This window comes from Struthio camelus, chromosome 9 (assembly GCF_040807025.1).
Source record: "Struthio camelus isolate bStrCam1 chromosome 9, bStrCam1.hap1, whole genome shotgun sequence".
Lineage (NCBI taxonomy): Eukaryota > Metazoa > Chordata > Aves > Struthioniformes > Struthionidae > Struthio > Struthio camelus.
In genome coordinates, this window is record NC_090950.1 from 19,587,079 (window position 1) to 19,612,721 (window position 25,643).

The 25,643-nt window shown below is 44.4% G+C and overlaps 1 protein-coding gene across 2 annotated transcripts in view; it reads right to left on the reverse strand.

Annotated features, from left to right (window-relative positions):
• Positions 1-3,060: 3,060 nt before the first annotated feature.
• Positions 3,061-25,643, reverse strand: part of CCDC50 (coiled-coil domain containing 50) — a 47,783-nt gene continuing 25,200 nt past the window's right edge. Inside the window, exons 4-12 of one of the 2 annotated variants that reach the window (XM_068953989.1) lie at positions 24,705-24,795; positions 20,451-20,568; positions 16,097-16,819; positions 13,273-13,379; positions 12,608-12,652; positions 11,874-11,978; positions 11,342-11,415; positions 10,190-10,287; positions 3,414-9,145 (exon numbers count right to left, since the gene is read on the reverse strand). In XM_068953989.1, the coding sequence (XP_068810090.1) occupies positions 9,126-9,145; positions 10,190-10,287; positions 11,342-11,415; positions 11,874-11,978; positions 12,608-12,652; positions 13,273-13,379; positions 16,097-16,819; positions 20,451-20,568; positions 24,705-24,795 (1,381 nt within the window). In that variant the 3' untranslated portion in view covers positions 3,414-9,125. Of the gene's footprint in view, positions 9,146-10,189; positions 10,288-11,341; positions 11,416-11,873; positions 11,979-12,607; positions 12,653-13,272; positions 13,380-16,096; positions 16,820-20,450; positions 20,569-24,704; positions 24,796-25,643 lie in introns of both variants that reach the window. The other variant, XM_068953990.1, reaches the window with a different exon arrangement.

Genomic DNA, 25,643 nt, shown 5'->3' on the forward strand with positions numbered 1-25,643 from the left:
CTGACTGGGACAAAGCTCCTGCTCCCCGAGTGCCCTCTGGTGATAAGCGCACGTGTGGCTGTGCAGTGGCCCTGCAGACACTGCCTGTGTGCTGGGAGGATGAACAGGGGAGGAAGGCTGGAACTGTGCTCGTCCCAGTCCTGTGCTCACAAGAGGGGAAGCTAGCTTGCTTCTGCACTGGCTTACCTGGGTGTAAACCATATTAGTGAGAAAGGCGCATGTTCTTCATGCTCGTAATTAGGCACTGCATATGTCAACCGTGTTTTATTAGAAGTGAAACAGCATCCAGATTTAAAATAGCCAGGGAAAAATTGTCACAGTGATCAGCCTGGTGATGCAGCATTATGTTGTTTACACACGCCTAGAGATCATCTGGCAGTGTTGGACCCCCAGCACCAGCCAGGGGCTATTTGCGTCCGTGTTTGAAGCCTGGCCTTGAAAGGCCACAAGGTGAGTCACTGAGGCTATGGTTGCACTAGGGAAGCATTAGGAAGTCAGACCTGGGGTAAAAGATAGGCAAGGGAAGCTGTTACTAAAGGCGGTGCAAGGGGAATGGAGGCTTTGTGGAAACTGAGCTGTGTGTCACTGCCTGCTACCAGCAGAAGGAACCAGGAGCTGATTTCAGCACACTAGCTGTGGGGTGCTTGTTTGGGGGCAGTTTGGGGTCAGAGGCATTTAACGAATACCCAGCTGCTAGACTTCAGTTTTGCACTTATTTTACTCATGATCTTTGCTTTCCTGTTTGATCTTAGGTCTCACTTAAATCTCTGTTTTATTAACTGTGTCAGGAATTGTAGCTGGGAAGAAGAAGGGTAAAATTGATGGACTTAGGACTCTGTGAAAGAAAAAAAGGCAGTGATGGACACATGTACCTCCAACCTGAGATAAGTCATTGATGCCAGGAGTTGTCATTGGTTTGCTAGCTGGATGGTGCTAAGGATTGGGAAGTGGGGGCTGCTACTGTTCAACACTGAGTTTGGGAAGGAATCATCTCAGGCATAAATCAGGGTCTCAAATGAAACGATGATGCTCTGATTTCAGGCAAACTCGAACCCATCAGGTCTCCAGCCAAAGAATTGGGAATGGTATGTACATACCATGTGTGTAGTACATCAAGTCTTTCATATCTCTACTAGTATAGCATGTTTAGGCCTTGGGTCTCTCTGCAACCATGGTTTGCATCATGGGCAGGAGGAGCATCAATGGCAGATAAACACAAGCTGAAAACATGTGCAAACACCTCTCTTGAAGATGAGAGTTGGGATGTGACTGGCTTTGTCCTTGGAGCAGGCTCTCTGTACCTTGTGCTCTTTCCTGATTTGTGTTTACCCACCTGTGTAGTAAGCCTGAAATATTAACAAATACAGTCGCAACAGGAAAAGCCTGTTAGAGTATGGAGTGGTTTAATCATCTGTGAACGCTGCTTGGAGACACTGGGTCTGAAAGATTTGATCTCCTGCTCTTTCCTTGCTTTCTAATGTGAGCTTCCAGCAAGGGAAGGAGGGTGAGTTGCTCACTTGCACTCTCCTCTCTGTTCTTCATTCATCCTATTTTTGAAGCATCTTAAGTGAGCCATGCCCCTGCACCAGCATCTACTTCCACTGAAAAGTGTGAGCCAGCAGATGCTTCTGTTTAGTGCTGGCTGTCCAAGCAAACCTGAAGAGTTTGCTCTGAACCTCTTATATGTCATCTACTGTGTGTAGGCATTCCCTAACCCTGCAGTATCCTCCATGGACAATAGATAAGGAGGAGGCCAACCTTTGCAAGCCGTGAGCAACACACTGAAGTCGCTGTGGCCAAGAGCTCCCTGTTACATGTGAGGTACCTGGGCGGCAGGAGGGGGACAGGAAACACGCACGGGGAGAGATGACAGCTGCCCTCTGCATATCCCACCTTGTCAGCGCAGGATAGAGCAGCTGAGTGGGCAGTTGGACTTCTGGGTGCCCAGCAATGCTGACTTGAAGCAGTCCTTGCCAGCTTGCCCTCTTCTCATGGTGGGAGGGTACCTAGTAAGCTTGGATCCATCACCAACAGTACAACTCCCCAGCCACATCCAAACATTTTGAGAGCTGCACACGAGACAGAAACCCAGAGATCAGCAAGTTCTCTGATACGGGACAAATTCACCAGGGGCTCTTACATGTTCCCTTCATGGTTCCCACACATAACTCCTCACGTACATGAGGAGTTAAAGTACACATAACGTGTGTGCGTTCATGCAGCGAGCAAAAGATGCTTCCTGGCACTCCAACTGGCTCCCTCCAACCACAGCCCAGCCCAGTCTAACGCTCAAACAAAAGCCAAGGCTGGCATGAAAAAAGGTTTTCAAAGAAAACAGACCAACCCAGCCATTTCAGACAAGAGGCTATAATAAATTGCAAGTTGGCAGAACTCCTGGCATTTCTAACCGAGTGCCTTGTATTTACAGCAGGGCTCTTCTCTCTGCTAGCCATGTCCTAGGGTTTTTAATTTTCAAAATGTTTTGCTGGTCCCTCCCAATTCCTAAAGAGCCAGATTCTAAAGGGGCCCTGCGATAGTAGGAGGTAAAGATTCAATAGCATTTGAAAGCACTGGGGCAGTGCTACAACACAGGCCTTATCAAGCCCCAGACTGAATCCTGCTGCAGTCAGGGCACTTGTCCTGGCACAGGCCCCTAGCTGATGGGGTGCAGCCTGATGCACCATACCCACCTGTGCAATGGCTATATTCAGCAAAAAGGCAGAAATTAGTGAGAAAATAAACCTTTAAGAAAGGTTTACAGTTTGGACCCAAGCTCTTTAGCTTATATTTAGTAACTTCCTGTTTATTTTAGCATACTCAGTCAGAAACTGAATTCATGACATGGAAATGGCGTTACGTCTGATTGTATTTGAATTGCCTGTGGTTGGCATCCTCTTCTAATTGCCTTTGAAGACGTCAGTCAGTCACAGCACATTTGTCATGCTTCCTTCTTGCCTTTCATCACACCTCTGTATGTTTGAGTTGTTCTTGGGAAGCTTCAGGCAGGCATTTTACAAACTAAAAGCTATGCTAACAAAAAATAAATAAAGTATCCTACCCTTGCAAACAATTACACTGCTTTATTTTTCAGTATCACAATCTCAGGAAATGAAACAGTTCAGATTCTTTCCAAGACATTTTACAGCTTTCTTTCCCATCTCTCTGGCCATGAAATAATCAAACATAAGTTGTTGATTCGCTACATCTATTAAATTGGAAGAACATAATTATTAGTGCAAGAAGCTAAGCTCCGGAAAGCAAGGGTGGAACAAAGTGCCGTTTTCTCCTGCTCCTGTGTAACCAACAGAAGTGTAGCATCCGGCAGGAGCACACGCTGAGCAAGCCTCCGACTCACCGCATGGAGAAGGACCCAGTTCAATGCTCCCAGAAAAGCACACACAGGGACAGAAAGATGCGGTGGATAACAAAAGACAATGGTTTATTGAACAAGATGGGGCAAGGCAATGTTCTCTTTACATTCAATGAATTCAGGAATATGAAGCAAAACATGCTAAACACACACGGGCATGATACTTTGGTTAAATGTCATTCAGAAGTTCTATGCCAAACCTGATAAAATTATAGTGAACAGTCAAAAATAAGGAGAAAAAAAAAGGCTTGCATAGATATGTTATTGTCAGCACGCAATTTGCAATTAAGGATTAGCTGTTGCAACACAGGGTAAACTTGCAGCTCGGAGGAATTTAAATCATTTGACTAATCCATCTTATCCTATGGCTAATATTTAGATTCAACAGGCTGAAGGTTTACCCTAAAGAGCTAAGTTAGACAACTGCAGTTATTTCTCCGAGGAAGTTAACAATATTGCAGTGCACAGATGCAGCTGGAGACACACTGTGGCGTCTACTTAGAGCGAACACTGATACAGTGAAATTTGTTTACCGCGAAGTAGAAAATATTCATTTGTGTGTGCCAGTGTCCTCTCCTAGGAAGAGTCCAAGCTGCACGGCCTAAGCCTTGCCTTGTGCTACCCAAGGGGGAGGAGACGGCAGCTGGTGAAATTTCCAGCCCAGAGGCTGAGGGCAGTGTGATTTCCCAACAAAATCTGCACACTGCAGCCTGCCCTAGGCCCAGCAGTCCAAGTGGCACTTGCACGCAGCACAGCGAGAGCCTGCCCAGTGGTATATTTTATGCGAGGGGCACCGCTGTGCCACAGTGCTATCCCCTACCTGTCTGCCAAAGCAGTTGCAAAACTAAGCATTCAGCATCTTGAGAGACTTGCCTGACTCCTGGGGAAGGAAATAGAGCAGAGTAAACCTCAAAATCACCCCAAACTGGAATTTCTGCTGCAGCAGCCTCCCCTGGCACAACTGCTGCAAGCAGGATAGCAAAGAGGCCAGCTTGCTCGCTCGTGCCTTAGTCCATGCCTGTGAGCTGTGCTTTGGTGGTTCCTGTTACATCCGCACACTACCTTGCAGCGTCAGCATGCTGCGCAGACCAGCAGCAGGGATCTGCTTTGCATGGCAGATACCCAGGGGAATATTCGGTGTAAGAAGAGTTGTGTTTTACGGCCTGGCTGCGCTGGATTACAAGAGTGTAAACTAAGCAGGGGATCCTCACACTGTCTCTGAAGAGCTCCCCTTATATATAAATTAGCAATCCACAATTAGTTTGCAGATAGGTTAACATGAATTAAAATAAAACCCTTGATAATAAAAATATATATAATATACACATCGATCAATAGCAATAAACTGAATACCCTAAAAAAAAGTAACAGTGACTGTAATTTGGCACAAGATAAAAACTTACAAAGGTCTAGCACTGTAAAAAAAAAAAAAAAAAAAGATGTTTTTTCCCCCCTAACTGAATGTTATTAATTCAGATTCTAATCCTGACAGGTAGAAATACAGAGATATAAAAATACTGTACATACAAGATCTCTTTTACAGAAGAAAGCAGACTGCAGCATTTGTAACTTCTATCCCTCCTCCCCATGGGAGGAATCCAATGATAAGACTTAATCTAACCATTAACAACTGATATTTTCCCTTCTCCCTCTAAATTCAAATCCATAAAGTTCTTCAGAAACCATGAGATTAACCTGCTGGATCTATTGCCATGACTGACAACTGCTTCTTGCTTCAGGAAGCTGTACGGTCCACATTTTAAGACAGTGTTTCATAGCAAGGTGACTCAGATCAGACTATACCGGAGACATCGAGTATCCCCGCACATAAGGCACGATCACTCGGCTCGCCTGCCCTCTCCTCTGCGGGCCATTGTGCTTTGGATGGAGGTGAAGAGGTGGAGGAGCTCTTGCTGGTGAGATGTGCCTACCATGGAGGTCAGGAAGTTACAAGATTTCATGGTGATGGACTTTTCATGCAGCTATTGTTGACTTATTAATGTGCACAGTAAGCAAGGGATGCAGAGTCCAGCCGCGGCTTTGACCTACTGTTAAATCCAGGGCAAAAGTATAGGCAAAGCTACTGAAACTTAGCAAGAGATGACAAAAGAAATGAAATTATTTGAGTACTTTTTCTGTCATGGAAACAAAATACTGCTCCTTTTAAAATAACAACGTGCAGCTTTCCAGGGACACACATGCAAGGTGCTGGTTTTGCATCTGGCCTGTGCCACTGCATCTCCCTGACTTCAGCAAAGCTGCGGCTGCTGAGCCCCAAGGTGAATGGGGTCCTCGCTGAACCACAATCTTAACTCAACTCTTGTTGACTTCAGTGGGGCCATAGGAGGGGCCAAAAGTGGCTGCTAAACATGCAGGCCCAGTTGTAATGTTTGCCGGGGAAAGTCTATAGCCCGCTGACTGCATGAGGCCCCAGAGGAACAGCTGCTTTATTTGTACTCTATTTATTACATGCTTTCCTCAGCTGTTGATTTTACAGTTTCTCTCTGTAGGTATAGGTGTCAGTTCCCTTCTACCATAACCTCAGGGCCTCATTCTTGAGAAAGACTACAGAAAAAATAAAACGAGGAGAAAAATTTACAAGTGATAGCAAATAACAAAGTCAGGGAATAAGAATAAAAAATTAGGGGCAAGGGGCCGGGGGACATAGAGATGAGCAGCCCCCAAAACAATCAGCCCTTCCTGAAGGCATCCCAAGGGAGCAGCAGCTGCTCCTGGGATCCTTCCCTTGAGCTTCCTCTTCTTGATGCCATGGGCAGACAGCTTGACAGGCCAGGAAGAAGCTCATAAGGAGACCCTGCAGCATTGCAGTCCAGGCTTTACTGGGATGGACTTTGGACTTTCACCAGCTTCCAAACAAGCCAACCAGAACGCGCTCTCTCACCACCTAGCCCCCACTCCCTCCCCATTGCAGTCAACAACTTGGGCACTCCCGAGCATCCTTCCTGGATTAATAGGTTCTTCGGATGTCGGCAAGCTCAGCGCCTTTATGACTTCTCTGATTAGGATAAGACAGAAGTTACAGCAGCCAACTGCAATGCAAGAAAACCCGTCAGTCGCTACAGAAGCCCAGAGAGGGCTGAATTCCTAGCTGCTGACTTCTCCTTGCCTTGCACACAGAGCCACCATTTTTCCCCATGCACAGCAAGTACAAAGCACAACCACTTTCTAATTTGGCAGGATTTTTCCCCATCCAGTTTTCACTAGTGCACCAGATGATACAAGCAGCAGGGCCTGGGCTGGGTATTTGTAGAAGTATCAGTACATAAATCCCAACTGGAGATCCATTTCACAACAATAAATACAGTCTGATGGAATGCAAGGGACGAAGAAACCCACCAAAAAAATTCCCAGCATTTTCAGCAGTAAAAATTTTGACTGTTGCATGAAATATAAAAATAAACATTTATAAAATAAAAATCATTGCAACTGAGGTGGCCACACTGGCCCAAGTTATCAAATAAAAATATACGGTCTACGTTGTTTTTTTTCCTGTTCCTTTGAAACAACGTTAACACTTCTGAATGGACAGAGATGGAAAAAGAAGAGGGCACAAGGCAAGGGCAGTAAAATCTAGCCACAGGCTGGGATATTTCCTGAGAAGAAGCAGCAAGCAAGCAAGCGAGAGCTTGCAAGTCACTTAAGGGTTGATGCAGATGAGCAGGCTCATGGTCTGGAAGCAAGGGCATGCAACTAATGGGATGCTGCTGATGCACAAGGTCCTATTTTGCTACATTTTTGGCTAGTGCATGCCTGGAGCAACACTCTATCAGAGGACTAGCTAGTACTTTGCAGGTAGGGAACTGGTAGTAACATCCCAGTTGGTGCAGGAAGTGGAAGTTTTTCCCTTGTGTTACGGTGAGGCACAGGCTTTTTCTGTAATACTAGACATGCCCTTGCAACTTACGTGAAAAATAAGTTATCTTGTCTTCCTAGCGATTTGTCTCACAGTAACTTTCTGAACAACAGCTAAAGTTAAAGCCTTCCCGCTGCCTTGGGACTTGAATTGTGAATTAATGCAAGAGAAGGGAAACGTGAGCTCTTCCAGTTTCCTGCTAGTGCTGCAGGCCAGCATTTTCTTTCCACGAAGCTCTGCAGAGCTGGCAGGCTCCTCTTTCCCAGGCAGAAGGGCAGGTTGGTGATGGGGTGAGTAAAGTCACAGCTCTGACCCCACTCATCAAAGCCAGCAGCAAGTTAAGAACAAAGAGCATGATGGAGCCAACTTGGTGAGAGGCAATAAGGAAGCTGGGATGCAGCAACACCATGACCAGGCTCTGCTACTGTGAACCAGACTGCCAAAGTGAGTAACTAGCCATTACTGGCTATAGACTCCAAACCTTTGTCTCTCTGATCAGCTTTGCAGATTAAAATGCACTTGGAAAAAAACAAATGGCAAAAAAAAATTAAAACGACAAAAGATTTAGAATGAAAGGAGGCTAAGTGAAAAGTCTGCCTGATTGTGTAAGAGTAGAATGATTTTCATAAAGTAGAGGGGGAAAAAATGTATATGTATCAGTGCATGGCCAAATTTGTGCAGATAACTTAAAGCTGCCTGCACAACTATGCCCCAAAGAGCAATCACTTCATCCAGACTGGAGTCTGGCTGGCGTACTGGATGGAGCAATGTGGAGGGGAGGCAGGTAGCACAGACGTTTTGTTGACTGGTTTGGACTCAAGTGTATAGCTCTGAGTTGCCTGTTACTGTGGGTTTTGGATTCAATGTCCGAATGGTCCTCTTTCGGTCCCGTGTTTCCAAGATACATTCAGGTTTAGACATAAGTTACAGGGCTCAATGCATCAGCAACTGAACAAGGAATAACAGTAGACCCTGCTCAGCCTTAATGAAATTGCTTGGCTTGCATCATGCTAAAGTTCAAAACAGGTGACCACAGAGGTCCTTTCAGACATTTAAATCAATATATGCGATTCTTCCCAATCCACAACTCACAGCTTCGTCAACTCACTGGAGCCCTTTAGAAGTCATGCACATAAGGTCTAATTTCAGTTTAAATTGTCTTTCCTCTCAACCATCCTATCCAACATCCTTGAGCTGAATGTCTGGTTGCATGCTCTACCCGTAGAGAATTTAGGAGTGCTTGCTGGAAACCCTGGAAAGAACCATAGCAGTTAAGAAATTTTGTTCCATAGGCAAATTCCTCCTCATCAGTCTCAAGTTCTAGCTTTTGCTGGTGTACATTGTGAAGACTCTCTCCTTCCTGTAAGCTAATATGTCTCTCTCTTGGATTGGCTCTGCTTTCTTACCCAGCACAGAGAGAAACACATGTTCCCTCTTACAGTTCTCTGCACTAAGTCATCCTAATATAGTAAGGACTTGTATTTCAGATGTTCTGCTGCATTGCCATAACTCAGCTCACATCTTGTATTATCCTTCTGGTTGTATATGCATCTCTATTTGCCCAAGCTCCAGCCAAGTTTAAAAAATAAAAAGAAAAGCTTCAAAGGAGTTTAAAAAAAAAAGAGAGAGAGCGAGCGAGCTGTTAAATTAGCTAGTTGATTCACACAGCTCAGTAGCGGCTAGATTGTACTGCACTGCTTAAGTGATCGCATATGAGTAAGAAATTGAAATGAACAAATGTTCCATATTAATATGATGACAGAGAGGAGATCCTGGGGATGGAGGGTGGACCTCCCGTTGGGTAAGGAATCAAGAAAGTTGCCTGGCAATTCCAGTAATGTTTGCTACAGAACAGTCAGTACCAAAGCAAAGGCTAGCAGTTTACTGCTTCCTACGGGAACCTGGAAAGCAAAACAGAAAGGAAAAAAGAATCAGTAGGGTAGATCCTAGTGAAGGAAATACTACCTGCAGAAATCTTACTTGTCCTGCCTCCTTGGATGTCTGCGTAACTTTAGGATGCTGGAGAAGTCAAATGCCAAAGCGGCAACTGTACATAACATTACTGAAGCAAATGGAAGGATAGGTCAATAAGACAGGCAAGCTCTTGCATTTCTTCCAGTGAATGTGAATGGCATGACAGTCACTTTCCACAGTCTCACTAAAGAGAATGGAAGGAACACTGGGATTATAAACTATACAAAGTGCCATCAACTTTCCAGCTCGTTTGATGAAGACGAAACACAAAAGGCTTACCAAACTTTACATTCTGTAAAATAAACTCCACATTTAAGTTATAACCAGTGGAGTCAGACAAAATCTGGGAAAGTCAAACACTGGCTGCACCTTTCTCCCTCCATAGAGGCAAGAGAATTCAAACAGTTAGCTTTTAGATTTCTAAAAATCAGGCAAACAACAAAACCAAAAAATATAGCCCCCACCCACACTGCTCCGGGGCCAGAGTTTTCAGGATACCAGCCAACAGAATAGCGCTGAGATGCTACAGGAACAAAACAAGCCTGATCTCAGGACAAGCTTCTGTCTAGTCATCCAGCAGCCAGACAGGTGATCCTGTGAGGGTTTTCTGTCTTGTATTGCATTGCTTCATATGGTGACTCACCTTAGAACTATCATGTCATTGTTTTCATGTTATTTCTCTTTCATTTGCTGCCTGGATTTACAGTTATTCATCATTAAGAGATCATATAGGGCAAGCCAGAGCAGTTTGACATGGCAAGTTAATTCAGTTTTTTATTCTCTCAGCCAGCAACGTGCTCAATAAGTACAGCTTGAACACTGAACAGCATCACATGCCTGTTGGGGCAATATATTTGTTCCTCCTCTCTACTAGCACCCCTTATCTAAAGGTCCTGTCCTTCAGGCTGGTTATTTGAGGAAAATAGCACCCAGTAACCCAAGTGCTGGGGCAACTGTGGGTTCAATCCTACCTTTAGGAGAATGCTCAGGTTTGGGAAACTGGCGCGAGGGGCTAGGCTGGCCTGTGCAATAACGTGCACGTTCCAAGTCATCAGGGAGAGGCTGTGACCTGCCAAGCACAAGAAAAAAAATGTAGGGATGGGGAAAACAAATGCACAAACAAAAAAAAATACACACACGAAAAGCACAACAGCATGGCCAAAGCAATACCTTGGCTGCCTGTTCTGTCCCTGTTGGCTTGGTGCAAACTGGTGTCTCGCCCTGGCTTTCCACCTGCAGACCAGCTCCTCTGAGCCGAGCTGGTCAACATGTGTACAGTGAGAAATGCCCAGTATTCACTACTTCTCATGGTCTGCTTTCATTTAATAACAGTTTTAAGTTGTCAGGAAACAAAACATTCCCATTATGAAATTTAATGCAAATCTCAGCCAAAAGGAACAAGGAATATTTCAAAGTACTTAGTATGTGCCTGGTTTTAACCCCAGAGCATTTAAATGAGATCCCTCTCGGTCTCCACCTGCACACCCTGCTTGTTGCCTCTTTTGTTAGCTAAGCAAAAAATTCTAGGCTCATCTTAGGATTGGAAACCAAAAACACTAGGGTCACCTCCAGGATTCAGTCCCACCAGGCCAGGACACTGACTGACTCAGAAGAAGCGCTATACTACAACACGTTCCCCTCAGCTCTGGAAGGAGATACCCCACAAGCATGATGCACTTGCTTGCAGCAGGGTCTCTGCATGGAGCAGTTGGAACAGCATATAAAGCTTAGCTGGGGACACAAGGGAACAATCGTGCAACCGCATCATGGTTCCTCCTTCTTACCCAGCGATGACATTTGGTTTCACATACCCAGAAGTTCTTCAATCCTCTTGATGCTTCTCTGCCATTTAACAAATGTCACTGCACAAGCTCATCAATTTCTGTCAGTGCCAGGCAGGGAGACTGAGACGGCCAGATGCCACAAGCACAGCGAATGACGCACGTCATCGAACACCTCACAGGCTCTGTGCCCTCCATACCTCTTCAGTGCTAAAACCTCCACTCTCCGCCAAGCCCCTTGTGGATCAGGCTGGTCTCCTCACAGCTACAGCCCAGGGCTCAGCCTCCGAGCAGCCTCTTGAGTGCGTTTCCCCAGTTTTATTGGCCATGTGTTTAGCTCACCGTAAAGACTTGTCGCCTTTGTGTCGCTGAGGCCCTTCTTTTGACTTTGAGCGCGTCGACTCACTTGCATCATACTGATGGGGAGAAGAAGGGAAAGCAGCTCACCAATAGGCTGTCCTTATGCCTTGCAAGACACTAGCCACTGTGTTGAGGCTTGCACAGCTCCGCACAGTCCTTCTGTGCTCAGTTCACACACACAACTAACTACAGCCAGATATGCGCAAATGGCACGATCTAGTCCAGTTTCCAATACCTTAAACTCAGACTTGAGAGCTTGTTCTAAATATAAGGCAGAACTGGGGGATCCATTCCTAACCTGGGGTCAAATGCAGAAAAATCGTTGTGTAATTACTGTACTCACGGTTTGGCAGAGCACAAGGCTGCGCTCAGCTGTGCCCCTGCAACTGGTTTAACAAAATAAGGCAGCTAAAAACATCAGAGCTATCTCCATCTGGCACTGAGATTAACACAACACCCTCTTTAGTACCTTGACTATTGCTTCATTTATGAGGCCTCCTGAAGCTTGACATACCTTCCAGTCTTGATCATGCCTCTTCTTTTCAAAGGAAGACTTTTCTCGTTCCTTCCCTTTCTTGAAAGCTTTCTTCTCCTCATCCATCAAGAGACGGGCTATTTCCTGGAAGAAAAAACACAGAGCACATGTCAGAGGATTTTTTAGGATTGTACTGCTCCTCTGGGTTTGAGCAGTTTAAGCCCTTTCCAAATACATTTTAGCAGAGCACCATTGTTAGAGGCCTAAAGCGTCTTATACTGGGTCCTCTATAACATTCAAGGTCCTTGGAACCCCATAAGGGGCAGCTGCTGAATGTGATGGCTGCAAAGTCATAAAAGTTAGGATTTCACCTGAGCCTATGCTTAGAGATCAAGTGACACAGCAGAAATGAGACTGGCTACATGCTCAGTGGATCCCTGATTTGCCTTGTTTGCATGTGCAGAGACTTTCAACTCCATTTCTTTTCCTCCAGTGTGGTGTTTACCTTTCAGCACATCTCATAGTCCCCCATGGGATTTGGTTACAAGAGCCACTCTTACACAGTCATGAACCTCCCTGATCTGCCATGGCCGCAATAGGCAGTGAAATTCCCTGCTCAGCCAGCCTGAAAGCATGCAAACCAGCTAGGAACAAACTCCAGGAGAGCCCTGAGCTTCTCATGCAAGGAGAGGTGAACAGCTAGAGCATCACAGGTGCTGTTTAGTAGTTTCTACAAATAGAGGAATAGTGTGAACGTTTGCGTTCTTACTCACCTCATCTTGGGCTACTTGAGCTGCCTTGAGATCCATGTGGTTGGCCTAAAAAACAAACAAACAAGAAAACAAGAAAATACAGAAGAAATAGCTACAACTCTGAATAAATCCAATCCATCAACCTATTGGGCAAGGCAGGCAGGTTCTCATACATCTGTGCTACCATCTTCTCCAAATACATTAAACTAGCTCAACAGTTACCTCACAGCCCAATATTAAACTGGCATTTCAGCTTCTCAGCTGAATTTTGCCCTCACCTTTCTGCCAGGTCACACCACAATGCATTGCCCACCCTGCTGCCCTCTCTCCTATCAAAGGTTCACGCTGGCCTGTCTCACTTCTGGGCTGACCACACTGACTATATGCCATCTTAACCTGCATGGAAATGTTCAATTAATGTCACTTACTTCGATCACTTAATATTCAGTCAGGTATGCCTGGATTTATGTTAAGCAAACTAGAAAAAAATAGAGCTCTACTGGGCAGAAGCCACCTCTCACTCCACATGTGTGTATAGGAGAGGAAGATGACCACCATAGCACAGAGGAGCAAGGCCTGACTTTTAAAAAAAAGTCACCATCATACGTAAAAGGTTTGCAAAAGGAAATTGTCACTACTGGGAACGCTGGTTCTTCCAAGCTGATTAATGTACAGTCTTTACTTACCAGAAGCTCTTCCTCTTGCAGTTTCCGAGCAATCTCTTCATCAGACAATTCCTGTTCCCTTTGAGGTTTGTCATAAACAGCTTGCTTTGCCCCCCTTGACTTAGTTCCTACAAAATTAGGAGAAAGAACAATCAACTCACTCATTTCCAAAAATGCTTCTGAAAGGAAATCCCCACCATGCCCTCAGCGTTGACTCCTCAGCCACCTGCAAAACCCCGCGCGAGGGGACCAGAAAGCATGGCAGAGTCCCTGCCAGACAGATACTTTGACAGGATCTTTAGCTGGGGTGGAATATGTGTCTTGGAATAAGCTTTTCCTATGTGCATAGTCACACAGTTTCCGACATAACAAACGCCACTACGTGGCAGGAGAAGCTACGCTTGTTGCCACGGTTTTTGCCTGCACAGTGATGTTAGCAAAGAAACTAGATTTTCCACGCTCTGGACCGATATAGATATGCTGGCAAAACTCAGCAGCGGAGAGCAGCCTAACACACGTTATGAACACAGTAGATTCTTAAAACACTTCTCTGGAATAATATGGTGCTGCAAAAGTTGCCTGGGACAGACTCATGCAAGACTTCTGAGAATTTCTTCTTTTGGGGTGACCCATGAATTTTGCAATTCACAGTGAGAAAACAGACAAGTAAAAATGTTTGAAGTTCACACATAAGGTTCAGTTTTTGCTTTGAGCAGAGAGTTTTATTTATCTGTTTATTTTAAATTTAAACCATATCCAAATGATCAAAAATGTTCCATTTTAAGAGCCTCTCCATAGTCTATTTGCAATAGGGCATCAAAGGAGTCTTACTGTATCCCTGTTATAAAATGCATGGCTTCATTCACACACAATGAATGCTTTCTCTTTCCATCTGCAGTCTGAACTGTATTTTTTGGTAATCTCAGACATCTAAATGAGCTTTCTGTTTTTTTATCTGTGGCATACAAATACTGTATGGGTGTCTGTCTGTTGCTCTTCCACATCAAAGTCATAAGATAAGTTTCACCCAAAACTTTCACGTCTCTGGTTACACTGTTTGTGTATTTATTATAAATAGATGTTGCACGTTACTGGGCCACATACCAGATTCTTTCTGATCAGGCAAGACCAAGGGAAAAAAGAAGCAACCAACTAACCTCTAAAAACTTTCTGTACATCTATCAACAAACCACTGTCACACTCTACCAAGTATCCCCGTGACTCCAAACTATACAGGATCGGAGACCGCATGCGTCAACCTGGAATAAAAATGTAGGAAGAGGAGCTACATTCTCTTCAGATATAAGGAAGGTGTGTAGTTTTTTGTTTTTATTTAAATCAAAGACAACCAACTGATGATCTTAAGCAAGTAACACCCCTCTTACAAACCATCTTAGCACAAAAAGAGAAACAACTTCACTTCTGGCATGTTATAGCCAAGTGTATGGCCTGGCCTTTCCCAGAACAATTTGATCAGTCCAAAATGTGAAGAGCTGCAATCTCAGGCCAGTGCAAAAACTCTGGCAAAAACTACCAGCTAGAGCAGAGTTATATCATTCAGACTATATCCAAGGTCATGGTAAATGTAGTTTTACCATGCTGGAATAAATGCAAGCTTGCTGACAAGCTCCCATACACTATTGCCTCCATGAAGGATAAAACTGAATTTCCAGGAACTGCTTGCTGGAGAGCTAGGCTCCAACCAAGATTAAGCTTTCTTTACACATTAATTGGTACCAGTCTTGATTTGCTCAGAAGAAAATGATAAACGTTATTTCCATTTTGCTTCTGCCCACACTCAGGGAAGGACAAACCTAGTCATGATTACAGCCCGCAGGAAGAGGATGTGAGCTTCTGTTTCAGCGTCTTAGCTATTTTAACTCAATATGTGTGCAATAGGATGCTGAGTCACTCAGAGTCCACACTGTATCCGTGCAAGTCAGGACCTATTGATTTTATGAAGATCTGATCAACACCTTCTACATGCCAAAAACAAACTTTTGCATTACAAACACAAAAAATAATTCTCATGGCATCTCCAGAGATAGACACGTATTATCACCTCCACCTTTCCAAGAGAAGAGCAGACAGATGGTTTGACATCAGTTTCCCACCCTGTGACAGAGTTAGAGAGGTCCAGATCTCTAAACTTCTACTCTCACTTTCTAAGAGATAGGTCACCCCCATTCCCATTGTTATTTTAGAAGCAGAAAGGTGTATCTGGATTTTTAAAGCCCCAAGTATTATTAAACAACAAAATCCACATCAGTGTGTGCTTTCTAGCAAAATCCATCTCTTTCAGAACTTCATAAGAACTCAATCTTCCAGATGTCTCCAGTTTGGACATCTAATTCCACCACAGAATGTTCCCCAACAAGAATTGCTTAGGTTTTCAACAGGAAATGAATGGGAGGAGCTGGCTTGTTGTGCTTAAGCAAACTGTCCTTATTTAACAGCCCTGCAACCCAAATCAATGACATAGAAGCCAAAATACTTGTTCCTGTGCAAGGGGAGCACAGCCCTCACCAGATCATAAAAGTAAAAGATGGTTTTCCACAGGATGCCAAGACCACAGTTTCTCACAATACCATCTTACTCTTCTTCTTTGATGCTACAGGACGTATCAGGAAATAAACAGAGTGAGAGTCTTAATGAATAAAGAGAATCACAGTAAGTAAGGTAGAAACCCAGGCAGGATTCACTGTGTACAGACAGCAGACAGATAATGGAGATTTTCTCTCTTCAGAGAAAAACAAAAACAAAAAACACAAGTTTCAAACAGCAGGATGGGGCAAGCAAGGCATCTTCCCCACACGTATGTTCACTTCTCCCATTACATTGTTACCTGAGTCCTGTTGGCAGTCTCCAGTCCTTCCCTGGGTCACCATGTGTGGAGAGGGGGAAGGTTTTCTCCTGTGTCCTGCTCTTTTGCAATCTCTCTCCTCACCCCTCCTGTGATCTTCTCTGGACTCAGAGTCATGGAGCCTCCTGTCGTGGGCTGTCCTAGGCAATGAGCGGCCCTGATAGCGGGGTTTATGGTGGTCTGGGTGCAACAGCTGGCTGCCACCATGATGCCAGGTTTCCTGCTCAGCTTCCAGCTCCATATCAAGAAGGGGAAGGTGCTTTTCTCTGTCTTGCCTTGATGGCTTTTTGTCATGTCGTACCTGGTTTGTGAGTTCGTGCTTTGACTCCAGATTAAGACTGAGAGGCCTCCAAGCCTTCTTTCTGTTGGCTGCCTTCCTCTCCCATGGCTCCCAGCTATCATTGTGGTCAAGGGCAGCACGTTCAGCCCCTCTTTCCAGGTCCAGGCTGGGAGGTCTCTGGGACCCCCCCCGGCTGGCCAATGTCCACTCCTGCCACTCTCTGTCATGCTGATGGCTGCTCCCGGCCTTGTGCGGTTGAGGAGAGCGGCGAGGATCCTCTGAGGGGTGACGCCTGCATTCAGAGGCATTGTCGGGTAAAGGTGAGGGCACTTTCTGGTGCTCTCTCCGCTGGTGCATGTGCCTCTCCCCACTGTGGTGTCTGCGAGGCTCAGAAACCTGCTCTCTAGAGTCACCCCGCAGATGTGCTGAGCAACAGAGGGGGGACAAACAAGGGAGGTGGTTAGTGACACATGGGGTTAATTACAACTAAATGAGGCAGGTCCCACAGCATGCAGAGGAGGGAGTTTGATGCAAGAAAGCTGGAAACGTAGGTAGAAGTGAGGAATGCCAGCATGGTGGGATTAGAAGGAAAAAAAATGAGGGGCAAGCAGGCAGTAGATGCTCACAGAATATAACGGAGGACAGGGTGAAAGAGCAGCATGACTAGCACAAGTGCAGGCAAGGGATGGAGCTGCACACGGGCCCCGGGGCTGGAGCAGAAGGCACAGATGCATCAAGAAACTATATCCAACCACCTCTAAGGTGAGATCAAGCCAGTAGTGAGATTAAGGGCTTTTATTGATGCAACTGGGGTGGAAAAACGGACAGCAGAGCAACCCATCTCTTGGAGACATGGCATTTCCTCGGGATGCTAGGAGGTTTGCAAAGGAGGGCACAAAATGGAGATGAGGTCAGGAGCTAGCAAAGAAGCGTAAGGAAGAATAATTCCGGCCAGAAGGGTCTAAGCAGAAGGTCAGGCTGAATCCTAGTTTATAAGAACTGGTGCCTTGCCTTGGCTTTAGCCACAAGATGTTTCATCAGAAATATCAGCCTCTCCTGAGCACAGGACATGACAACGCACATAATGACAATCCCATTCCACCACTTTTATGAGATCATGGATTACTGCAGCATATAAATACAAACTATCACCTATCTTTTGCAGGCCCAGAAGCTTCAGGGCCCATACTTACTCATTGCATAAACAGAGGTTTAGACTTTGACTGTAGAGAGGTGGCTAGAGAAACTTAAGGGCAGGATAAAACTGGACAAAAACTGAACTCCTAACTTCAGCAATGTAGGTGGAATAGCTGCTAACTAGGCAGTTTGGCCAAGCTGTTTCCTCTGTGCTTTCCAAAAAGCAAGTGGGAATTTTCTTTGCTTTTATTTTCAGTAGTAAAATGGACACAACTGTGAGAATGCAGCAGTCTGTCTTTACCCAATCTGCTAACCAATTTGTTCTCTAGTCAATGCATTTCCTAGAGAAAAATCATTGCGCAGAGTGAAATATTATGTCTACAGTAGCTTTTCAGGGTGAAGACACATTTCTGAAGAAAAAATTTCCCTGAAGCAGAGGCCGATTTGAAACAGAACTATACAAAAACAAGCAGAGTAAGTTCCTTCTCCACTTCTAAGTTTTTTGTAGTATTTAAAAATATTCAAAAGAGATTTCACTGCACATGGATTGCATTCTGTCTTAGGAAAGTCAGAGCTATTTATTACAATCATCCAGATTTTGGAATGAAAGGAAAAAAACCCACAACAGAACAACCCCCCAAACCCTTAATGTTCCTTTCAAATTATACTATTAACAAAACCCTTCCCAGAAGCTACAGAAAATCCATCTCAAAACAAATCTGTGCAACTTTTATCCAGAACGGGTGTATTTTTAAAAAGCTAGGTTACTCGTTGTAAGAGTAACCACAGCAGTTCCTGTGAGCGGTGGGTTTTGCTGTTCAGTTTTAGATCACTAGCATGATTTACTTTCTTTATTTGTTATAAACAGCAAATAAAAGTCTGGGTGACTTACTGAACAAGCGCTAGAGACTGAAGGCAAGAATCAGTTTCTGAATGATACCCACATGCGTCTATAACTCAGCATCTTTGAGAATTAGCTCAATTTTGTCATTAAGAAAAGCTCAATGAACAGAGCGACAGAGGAGGAGATCATGAGAAAGTGAAGCATGGCTTGGAACACAAGACTATGTTCGGAAAGGATCAGTGCAGATAACACAATCATGCCAGGCGGTTTGAGCGGGAAATTTGCTTTTGGTGAATCTCAGGGTGAATAAGCTTCCAGGCAGGTGCCAGTTCCTGTGGCACCTTCTGCAGGGGCAGTTCAAACACTCCTTAGGTCCTGATGTTACTCTCTCAAGCAGCATGTGACTGGGCGAGTACAGAAATATTTTTCATGGTACAGATACTTCTGTGAGGAACTCTGCCTTCCTTCACATCCGTTTTCCCCCTTTTTAAAAATTGTGATAGCTCTGGAGCAATAGCCCTAATCCACACTCCTTCTGGATGTGGGTAAATTTGTATCCAGTATAAAGATAGAAAAAAAAAAAAAAAACAGCAAATAAAGCAAGGGCTTTGTATGTTTAAGTTCAAATGTAAAGAAGATGATACAAACCAAGGATGCTAGAGCTTCATTGAACGGTGCCTAAGTACTTAAGAGGTTCCAGATCAATGTATCAGATGGTCTGGGCATCAAAATTCACTGCAATTTTTTCTAATTTTTAAGGAATGAGAATCAAAAGCAAAACCACTATGAATAGTCAAGCAAAAAAACTTTCTACTTCACCTCCTACACCATATATTATTGCAGGAAGAAAACTTAAACCCATGACATACCCTGCTCTCCAAATCCACCCTACAGTCTAATTTCAGGTCATAAGCTTTTGTCAGTTTTTCCTTTAATAATATCCACCCTATCCTCCCATCTCTGCACAGCAAGACTTCTTCTTATATAGTACTCTTTTCCAGGGATTTGCTCCACTTAATTCTGAAAATTAGGACGACGGATAGCCTTAAGGTTCCCGGATTTGTGTCTTTCCCAGCTTTATACGTGTAGCAGAACTTGTGGCCTTGTTCCTACCTAGGTACTGTTTTGCACTTTGTGCTATTGGTTCTCTTGGCTATCCTTGCACTTCCTCACAGTTGAGTCTAAACTATTTTGTGTGCCAGTTCAGATAAAACTATTTAAAATCACCAATGGTATTGATGTTAAAGAAAAAAAGGAGAGATTTGGTCTCCATTGTGACAGTCTATTAACTAAGAACAGCCTGTTTCTTCCCCATCACGTATTTCCTGAAGAAAGAACATAAGAACCACCACCAGCAAAAAGCAAAGCAATCCCCAGATTGCTCCACAATTAAATACACCCTGATTGTCTTTTCCCAATTTAAAAAAGCCTACATTAGATCATAAAAGCCTCCCAAGAGAAAGCAATACAGCCCCGTGAGTCATATCTTTTCCACAACATACAGTCCTAGATGATAATCACAGTGAAGACATCCTGTGGAAATGACCTTGTTATTCAGTAAGTCATTCAAAGCGATTGTGCTAATTTTAGTTCTTAGATACATACCTGCAAGGGATTATTTTTGAAAGGCTGTCCCATGAACCAGAATTTATTCCTTTATGCACTTACCAGTGCCAGCATCACAGATGAGCACCCAGAACCATTTCTCTTCAAATGCAAGTGTGGAATCATCCTGCATTTCTCCTCTGCACACTTGTAATATTATGCAGTAATAACTGTGGCTTATATACTATCTTTTTCCACAAGCCCCTTCAAAACATGTATGTGTGCACGTGCATACACATGCACAGACCGGATCTCTATCCTTTAGGCCACCTTTCAGAGCCTTAAAAAAATATATATAAAATTCTTTCCCTCTCCCCATCCCCCATCTTCTTAATTCTAGAATAAAGTCTAATCCTGACCCCTGGAAACTGCTGTTATAGGGCTGAGCATAGGACTGTAGGATAATGTCCCAAAATGAGATGCCAGATCAAGGTTCACCTGATCTTCACCCTTCATCTAGAGGAACTTACCTCCATTCTCTGAATAATAACTGTCTTCATAGACAGTGTGCCCCTGGGATTCTGGGTAGTGCTTTTTGCGCTTTTTTTCTTCCTGCAGCTCCTTTTGTTGTAGGAGACGGGCAATGTCCTACAGAGATAGAGAAAAACAGTCATTACCTTTCTCCGAAAGACATCTCCAGTTTATTTTATTCAAATATACATGTAAAAATTCTGATAGGTTAACTTTCCAGACTTGGCCATGACACAGTTACTTGCCCCTTGCACAGGAGAGCTGCCCAAGATCTGCATAAATTCACAATCCTTTTTTCTTGTATCTTGTCCTATGTTCTTGGCCTTTCATCGCAGTGTCTTTCCCTTTCATCACATGTAAGCAGATTGTTTTTGTTGCTGAACATCCGTTCTTCATGCTTCCATATGAAAGCATTCCTAGACCTGCTCATCCTATCATCACTACCAGTTTTTGGGCTTCATATGATTACCGTTCCTCATAGTATCTGGTTGCCTTCTGCATAAAAGCAGTGACTTCTTTTTAAGGAGAAGTTCTGGTAAGATGTTCTGCTCATCATCAGCGCTATCCCACATCCCATGCGTAGGAGGCCTGTAGCTTTCATTGTTTTATATCTGTGCAAAATGTCGCTACCAGGACACAGCGCCAGTGTAGCTAAGGCACCTCAGTAAAGATCTGGAAGTGTGAATTCAAGTCCTTCGTGGAGGGTGCTTCCAGCTTAGCCACTGATGCAAGGGGCCAGCTCAGCAACCAGTATCTGACCTCACCAAGGTCCACCTCTGAACTTTGAACCATGTAGCAGACTTGCAGGTTCCTATTCCAAAACCTGCTCCACCACGTTCCTATTCCACCTATACAAGAGTCCGGAAAACCTCAATGACCAAAGATGGACGAAGGTTCTGCATGTACAAACATGGGCTTTCAGAAAGGTTTTGGAAGTTGTACAAGTGTGCTCATACAAGTGGTGTACCAAACCTCCCTCTCAAACTCCACTAGCCATAAAACAAATAAAAAGATAAAGATTGTTTCAAGCTGAGGGCTCTTCTGACTAAACGGAGTTCCCAGAACAAGTCATGAACTTGCTTCAAACGGGGTATAATTTACAGGGGCTGTAAGATGCCAACAGGGAAATGCATCAGTTTGACAGATGAAGGTTGGAGTGAAAGAAAATCAAATGGGAAGAAAGGAGCAACACACAATGCAGGAGTGCTGCAATGACTGTAGGCTGTTTATCTTCTGTCGCAGCTTTGGCAGATATACCGTCAAAGAGAATAGCACTCCATTTTCCTAATTGGTTTTCCTTTGAGATGATTAATGGTTCAGTGAGGCCTACCAATAGTAAATAGCTCCTTGGGGCTTGTTTATTTGGGGATCCAGAAGGTCATGAGTCAGAAGAGCTGTTTTGGAGCTAGGAAGAGAAGCCAGAAGATATTAGCAAGGCAAGCTAACTCTTAGGATTTTATTCATTTAAGCCTCCCTAACCCTGAGCTGGCCAAAACTGTCAGATGTGGAAGATATAAGTTTAGTTGCTCTGATCTAAACCATACCTGAATACACCAAAAAAAAAAAAAAAAAAAAAAAAAAAACAGCAAAGGTGAATTTTAGCTATTTGATTCCTGAGGCCACTGATGGACATGGCTAGAAAGCAGTTTTTGCAGGGACCCATACCTTATCAAACATATTTGGGAAACTTCCAAAAGCAGCCACTTTGGCCCAGCTGTGGTACAATGGAAGCATGTTTCATTAGACTTACAGCTGAGGCCTGAAGACCCCTCCTGAGAGCACGGCTGGACCAGGCAACAGAAACAGGGAGGAGCCTGGTTCAGAAGTAGGAGGTTAGGAGATCCAAGGAAGCAGGGCAAGTACATTGCCTTGTCTCTCCCATCCCAGGCCACCTTGTCAAAGTACCAGTCCAGCTTCAAAGACCAAGTTCTCCCTGCACTCCCTTCCTCCCTACCACAGACGGTAGACTCCCCCCAACCCACTGTTTCTGTTTCTAGTCTTCCTTTAAGCCCCTAGGTGAGTTTGTAACGGAGACTGAGCCCACTTGGTAGACTAACGTCTTTATACATCCTCAAAGCAGAGGAAAAACATTCTGTGGAGGGCAAGGCAGCCACTCTTCTCTGTGCTCTGAATTTGCCTTGGCAGACAGAGTGATGAGAGCCTCTACAGAGCTGTACATGTAAAGTGAATGTTGCAGGTATGAAAGACATCAGTGAAATGCAAAGTCAGAGCCAACACCCTCCAAAAGCAAAGCCAACATTGACGGACTTTGGAAGGGTGTTTAAATATAAACTTATTTCAGGATTCGGATCAGACTTAAATGGTAACTAGCCTTATGAAGGACCTGGGGACAACACTGGCTCTAAAATAAACAAACAAACAAAAATCCCTTACCCTGGCTAAGTTAGCCTCTTCTAACACATACAGTGAATCTATAAACATATGAACTTAAGCACATTATCTCCAGGACTGGAACAGTTCAGGACTTGCAAATCCACATAAGCCATTTCTTACAAAGCGGACTTCTAGGCAGATAGGCTTAGTGCTTCATTTAAAAATCCTCTGCCCCAGACTGCAGATCTGCCCGAAGCACAGCACTGTCACAACACTGCTAGCCACTACTGATTTCAGGGAGTTATTAAATACGCTGGGTAAATACTACACTCTCGTGTGCAATAAGACTAGTCTGGCACGTGTCCCGTACCTGAGTAATACAGAGTGACCTGCAAGTTGTGTGTACAGATGATGTGCCAAGGGCTACAAGAGTGGCTCTGATGGGGTCCCCACTCCCCACAGCGCTGCCCTGTGCGGGGGTGTTTGTCAGCAGGTGCTTGCCTTTCTCAGGCTTTGCATCAGCACAGGAGCCCATCCAAAAGAAATAAGGCTAGCTGGGACCCTGGAAGGTTATCTCATCTTTGCCTCAGGGAAGCAGCATTGATTCAATCTCTCCAAAAGTCCCATTTCAAAGGTACGCAGTATCATCATACATTGGTTCTCAGCTACAGCCTAATCCAGTGCACAGCTAAATTTCAACCGCACTTGAGAATTTCCCATACACCAGCAGGAAGAGAAAGCTTATTAATGGCTTCTCCTTATTGCTGTGAGTCACATTCATTTAAAGACTGTCCCCATACAGCAAAGGCTGTCAGCACGCTGGTTTGACAGGCTGCAGGGACCTGTTCTCAGACTGCTGACATCCCAGAAGTTCTCCAATGTAAGTAGAAAGGAAAGGTGCAATTGCCACAGCCAGCATGAGTGCTATTGCATCCCCTTTACCTTCCTGACAAAAATCAGACAGATGGTCACATTTAGAGCACAAATCCTTTAGCCAGAGTGCTTCTGAGTTTTTTCCACTCCTTACCATGAGCTTCTCTTGTGAGCCCATTTACCTTTCCATGTCTTCTTAGACAGCTTTTGAGTACTCGTTTGGGCTTTATGGCACAAGAGAAAAGAAAGGTCTTACACAAGCCTCTGTCAATTAAGGACAGGTCCTTATTTCAGGTTCTTCCAGGACACACAGCCTTGTGTTCAAGCTCTTCCAATAGGACAAATGCTACCAGGTGCCTCTTAAGCGTTTTAGAGTAGCCGGACTTCTTAGGGAATCATTGTAATCAGAAATGGGGCCATACTTCAGGTTCTCAAATTTCTGTATCTCTCTTGAATACAAAATACAAAAACGATCAACAAATCAAATCTTTTGAAGGCCATAAACAACCCACACTGACCACTCCCAGGCAGTAGCAATAGAGCCATATTCTGCAATTGCAGAAGGAATCTGCTAGCAAGAGACTGCGCCTGAGTGTTCACACTCTGAAAAACTAACCTGAAGATGAAGGAAGGCAATGAAGAAGCTGGGGGTAGATGGTGGGCTGAGGGTCCTGCTGAAGTCTTCACACCAAGGACCATAGCAATCACAGCCCAGAACTGTCTCGAAAACAGTACATGTCTTCTTGCATATGAGAAAAAGTTCTCAGACTGCAGAAGCAATAATTTTCCTACACCAGGACTTTGAGCACCTCAACAAAACCCACTTATTGCTTGGCCTCCTTGTTAGCAAGGCCCCTGGCATCCACAGCCCTCCTGGTCCTTAACTGTGAGGACTACGACTGCAACAGGGCTCCTTGTATCACTACTGTGTGAGCAGCAAGGATCAGGCTTAACATCACACAAACCTGTGGCTAATGACTAGGAGATGTCTGCACTGGAACGGTCACTACAAATAGCCCTGCCATCCATACAGCTTTAAAGGTTACCTCATCTTTTTCCTCTTGCCTGCGTCGCTGCTCTGCTTCAAATACTAGCTTCACTTGGATTTCCTGAGCCATCTCGCAGTCCTGTCGTTCTCTAGAAGGCAAGAGGACGAGAGTTATATACAGCTGAAGTCAAACATCAGTCGGCCTGGAGATAGGGATAAAAAAGAGTGACAGAATCTATCTGATTTACACACAAGAGTTATTACTCAGTAGTACTGTGGAGCCTATGAACCCTAACCCAGCGCAGGACTCCCTGTGCTTATTGCTGGGCAAATACAGAAAAGATGCATCCCAAAACATTCACAATTGAAGCATAAAGCAAGAGAAAGCAGTTTAATAGACAGTTTATTAGAAGAGGAGACTGGAGCAATAAGATTTGGCAGGCCAAGATAACGTGCAGCAGTCTCTGCAAGCAGCCTACTTATGCTGAAAGGTTTTTGTATACGTAGTGCCAAAGGAGGAGTTTGAGGGAAGGTTAATATAGCTGTTTCTGGGCAGTGGTTTTCACAGGAAAGCCAGGAAGGAGAAAGTGCAGACATGCTTATGGGAAAACACAGTAAGTAGGCCAAGCGGAGGCTGGAGGTGGCAGCTTAGTAATGAATGAGAGATCCTGCTGAGGTTCAATGAGGTAGAGAAAGCAGAACCAGTGCAAAGAGGCAAGAGAGTGACATAAGTCGAAATGAGGAACAAGGAAGCTATCACAGCGATGCCATCGTCGATGCAGGAGCAATGCACAACTGCATTAATTTGGAATGGAAAAAGAAATATCAGAGTAATTAAGACATGAAATGAAAATTTCAGCAGTGTGGGTAGACAGGTAAGGCTATATTTCAGAAACATTATGCAAAAAGCATCCGCAAGAACTGTGCAGTGCTCAGCTGGGTGCTCTGAGGGACAGTGTTCTCACTGAGGCCCAGCAAACAGGCCTGAATGATCAGC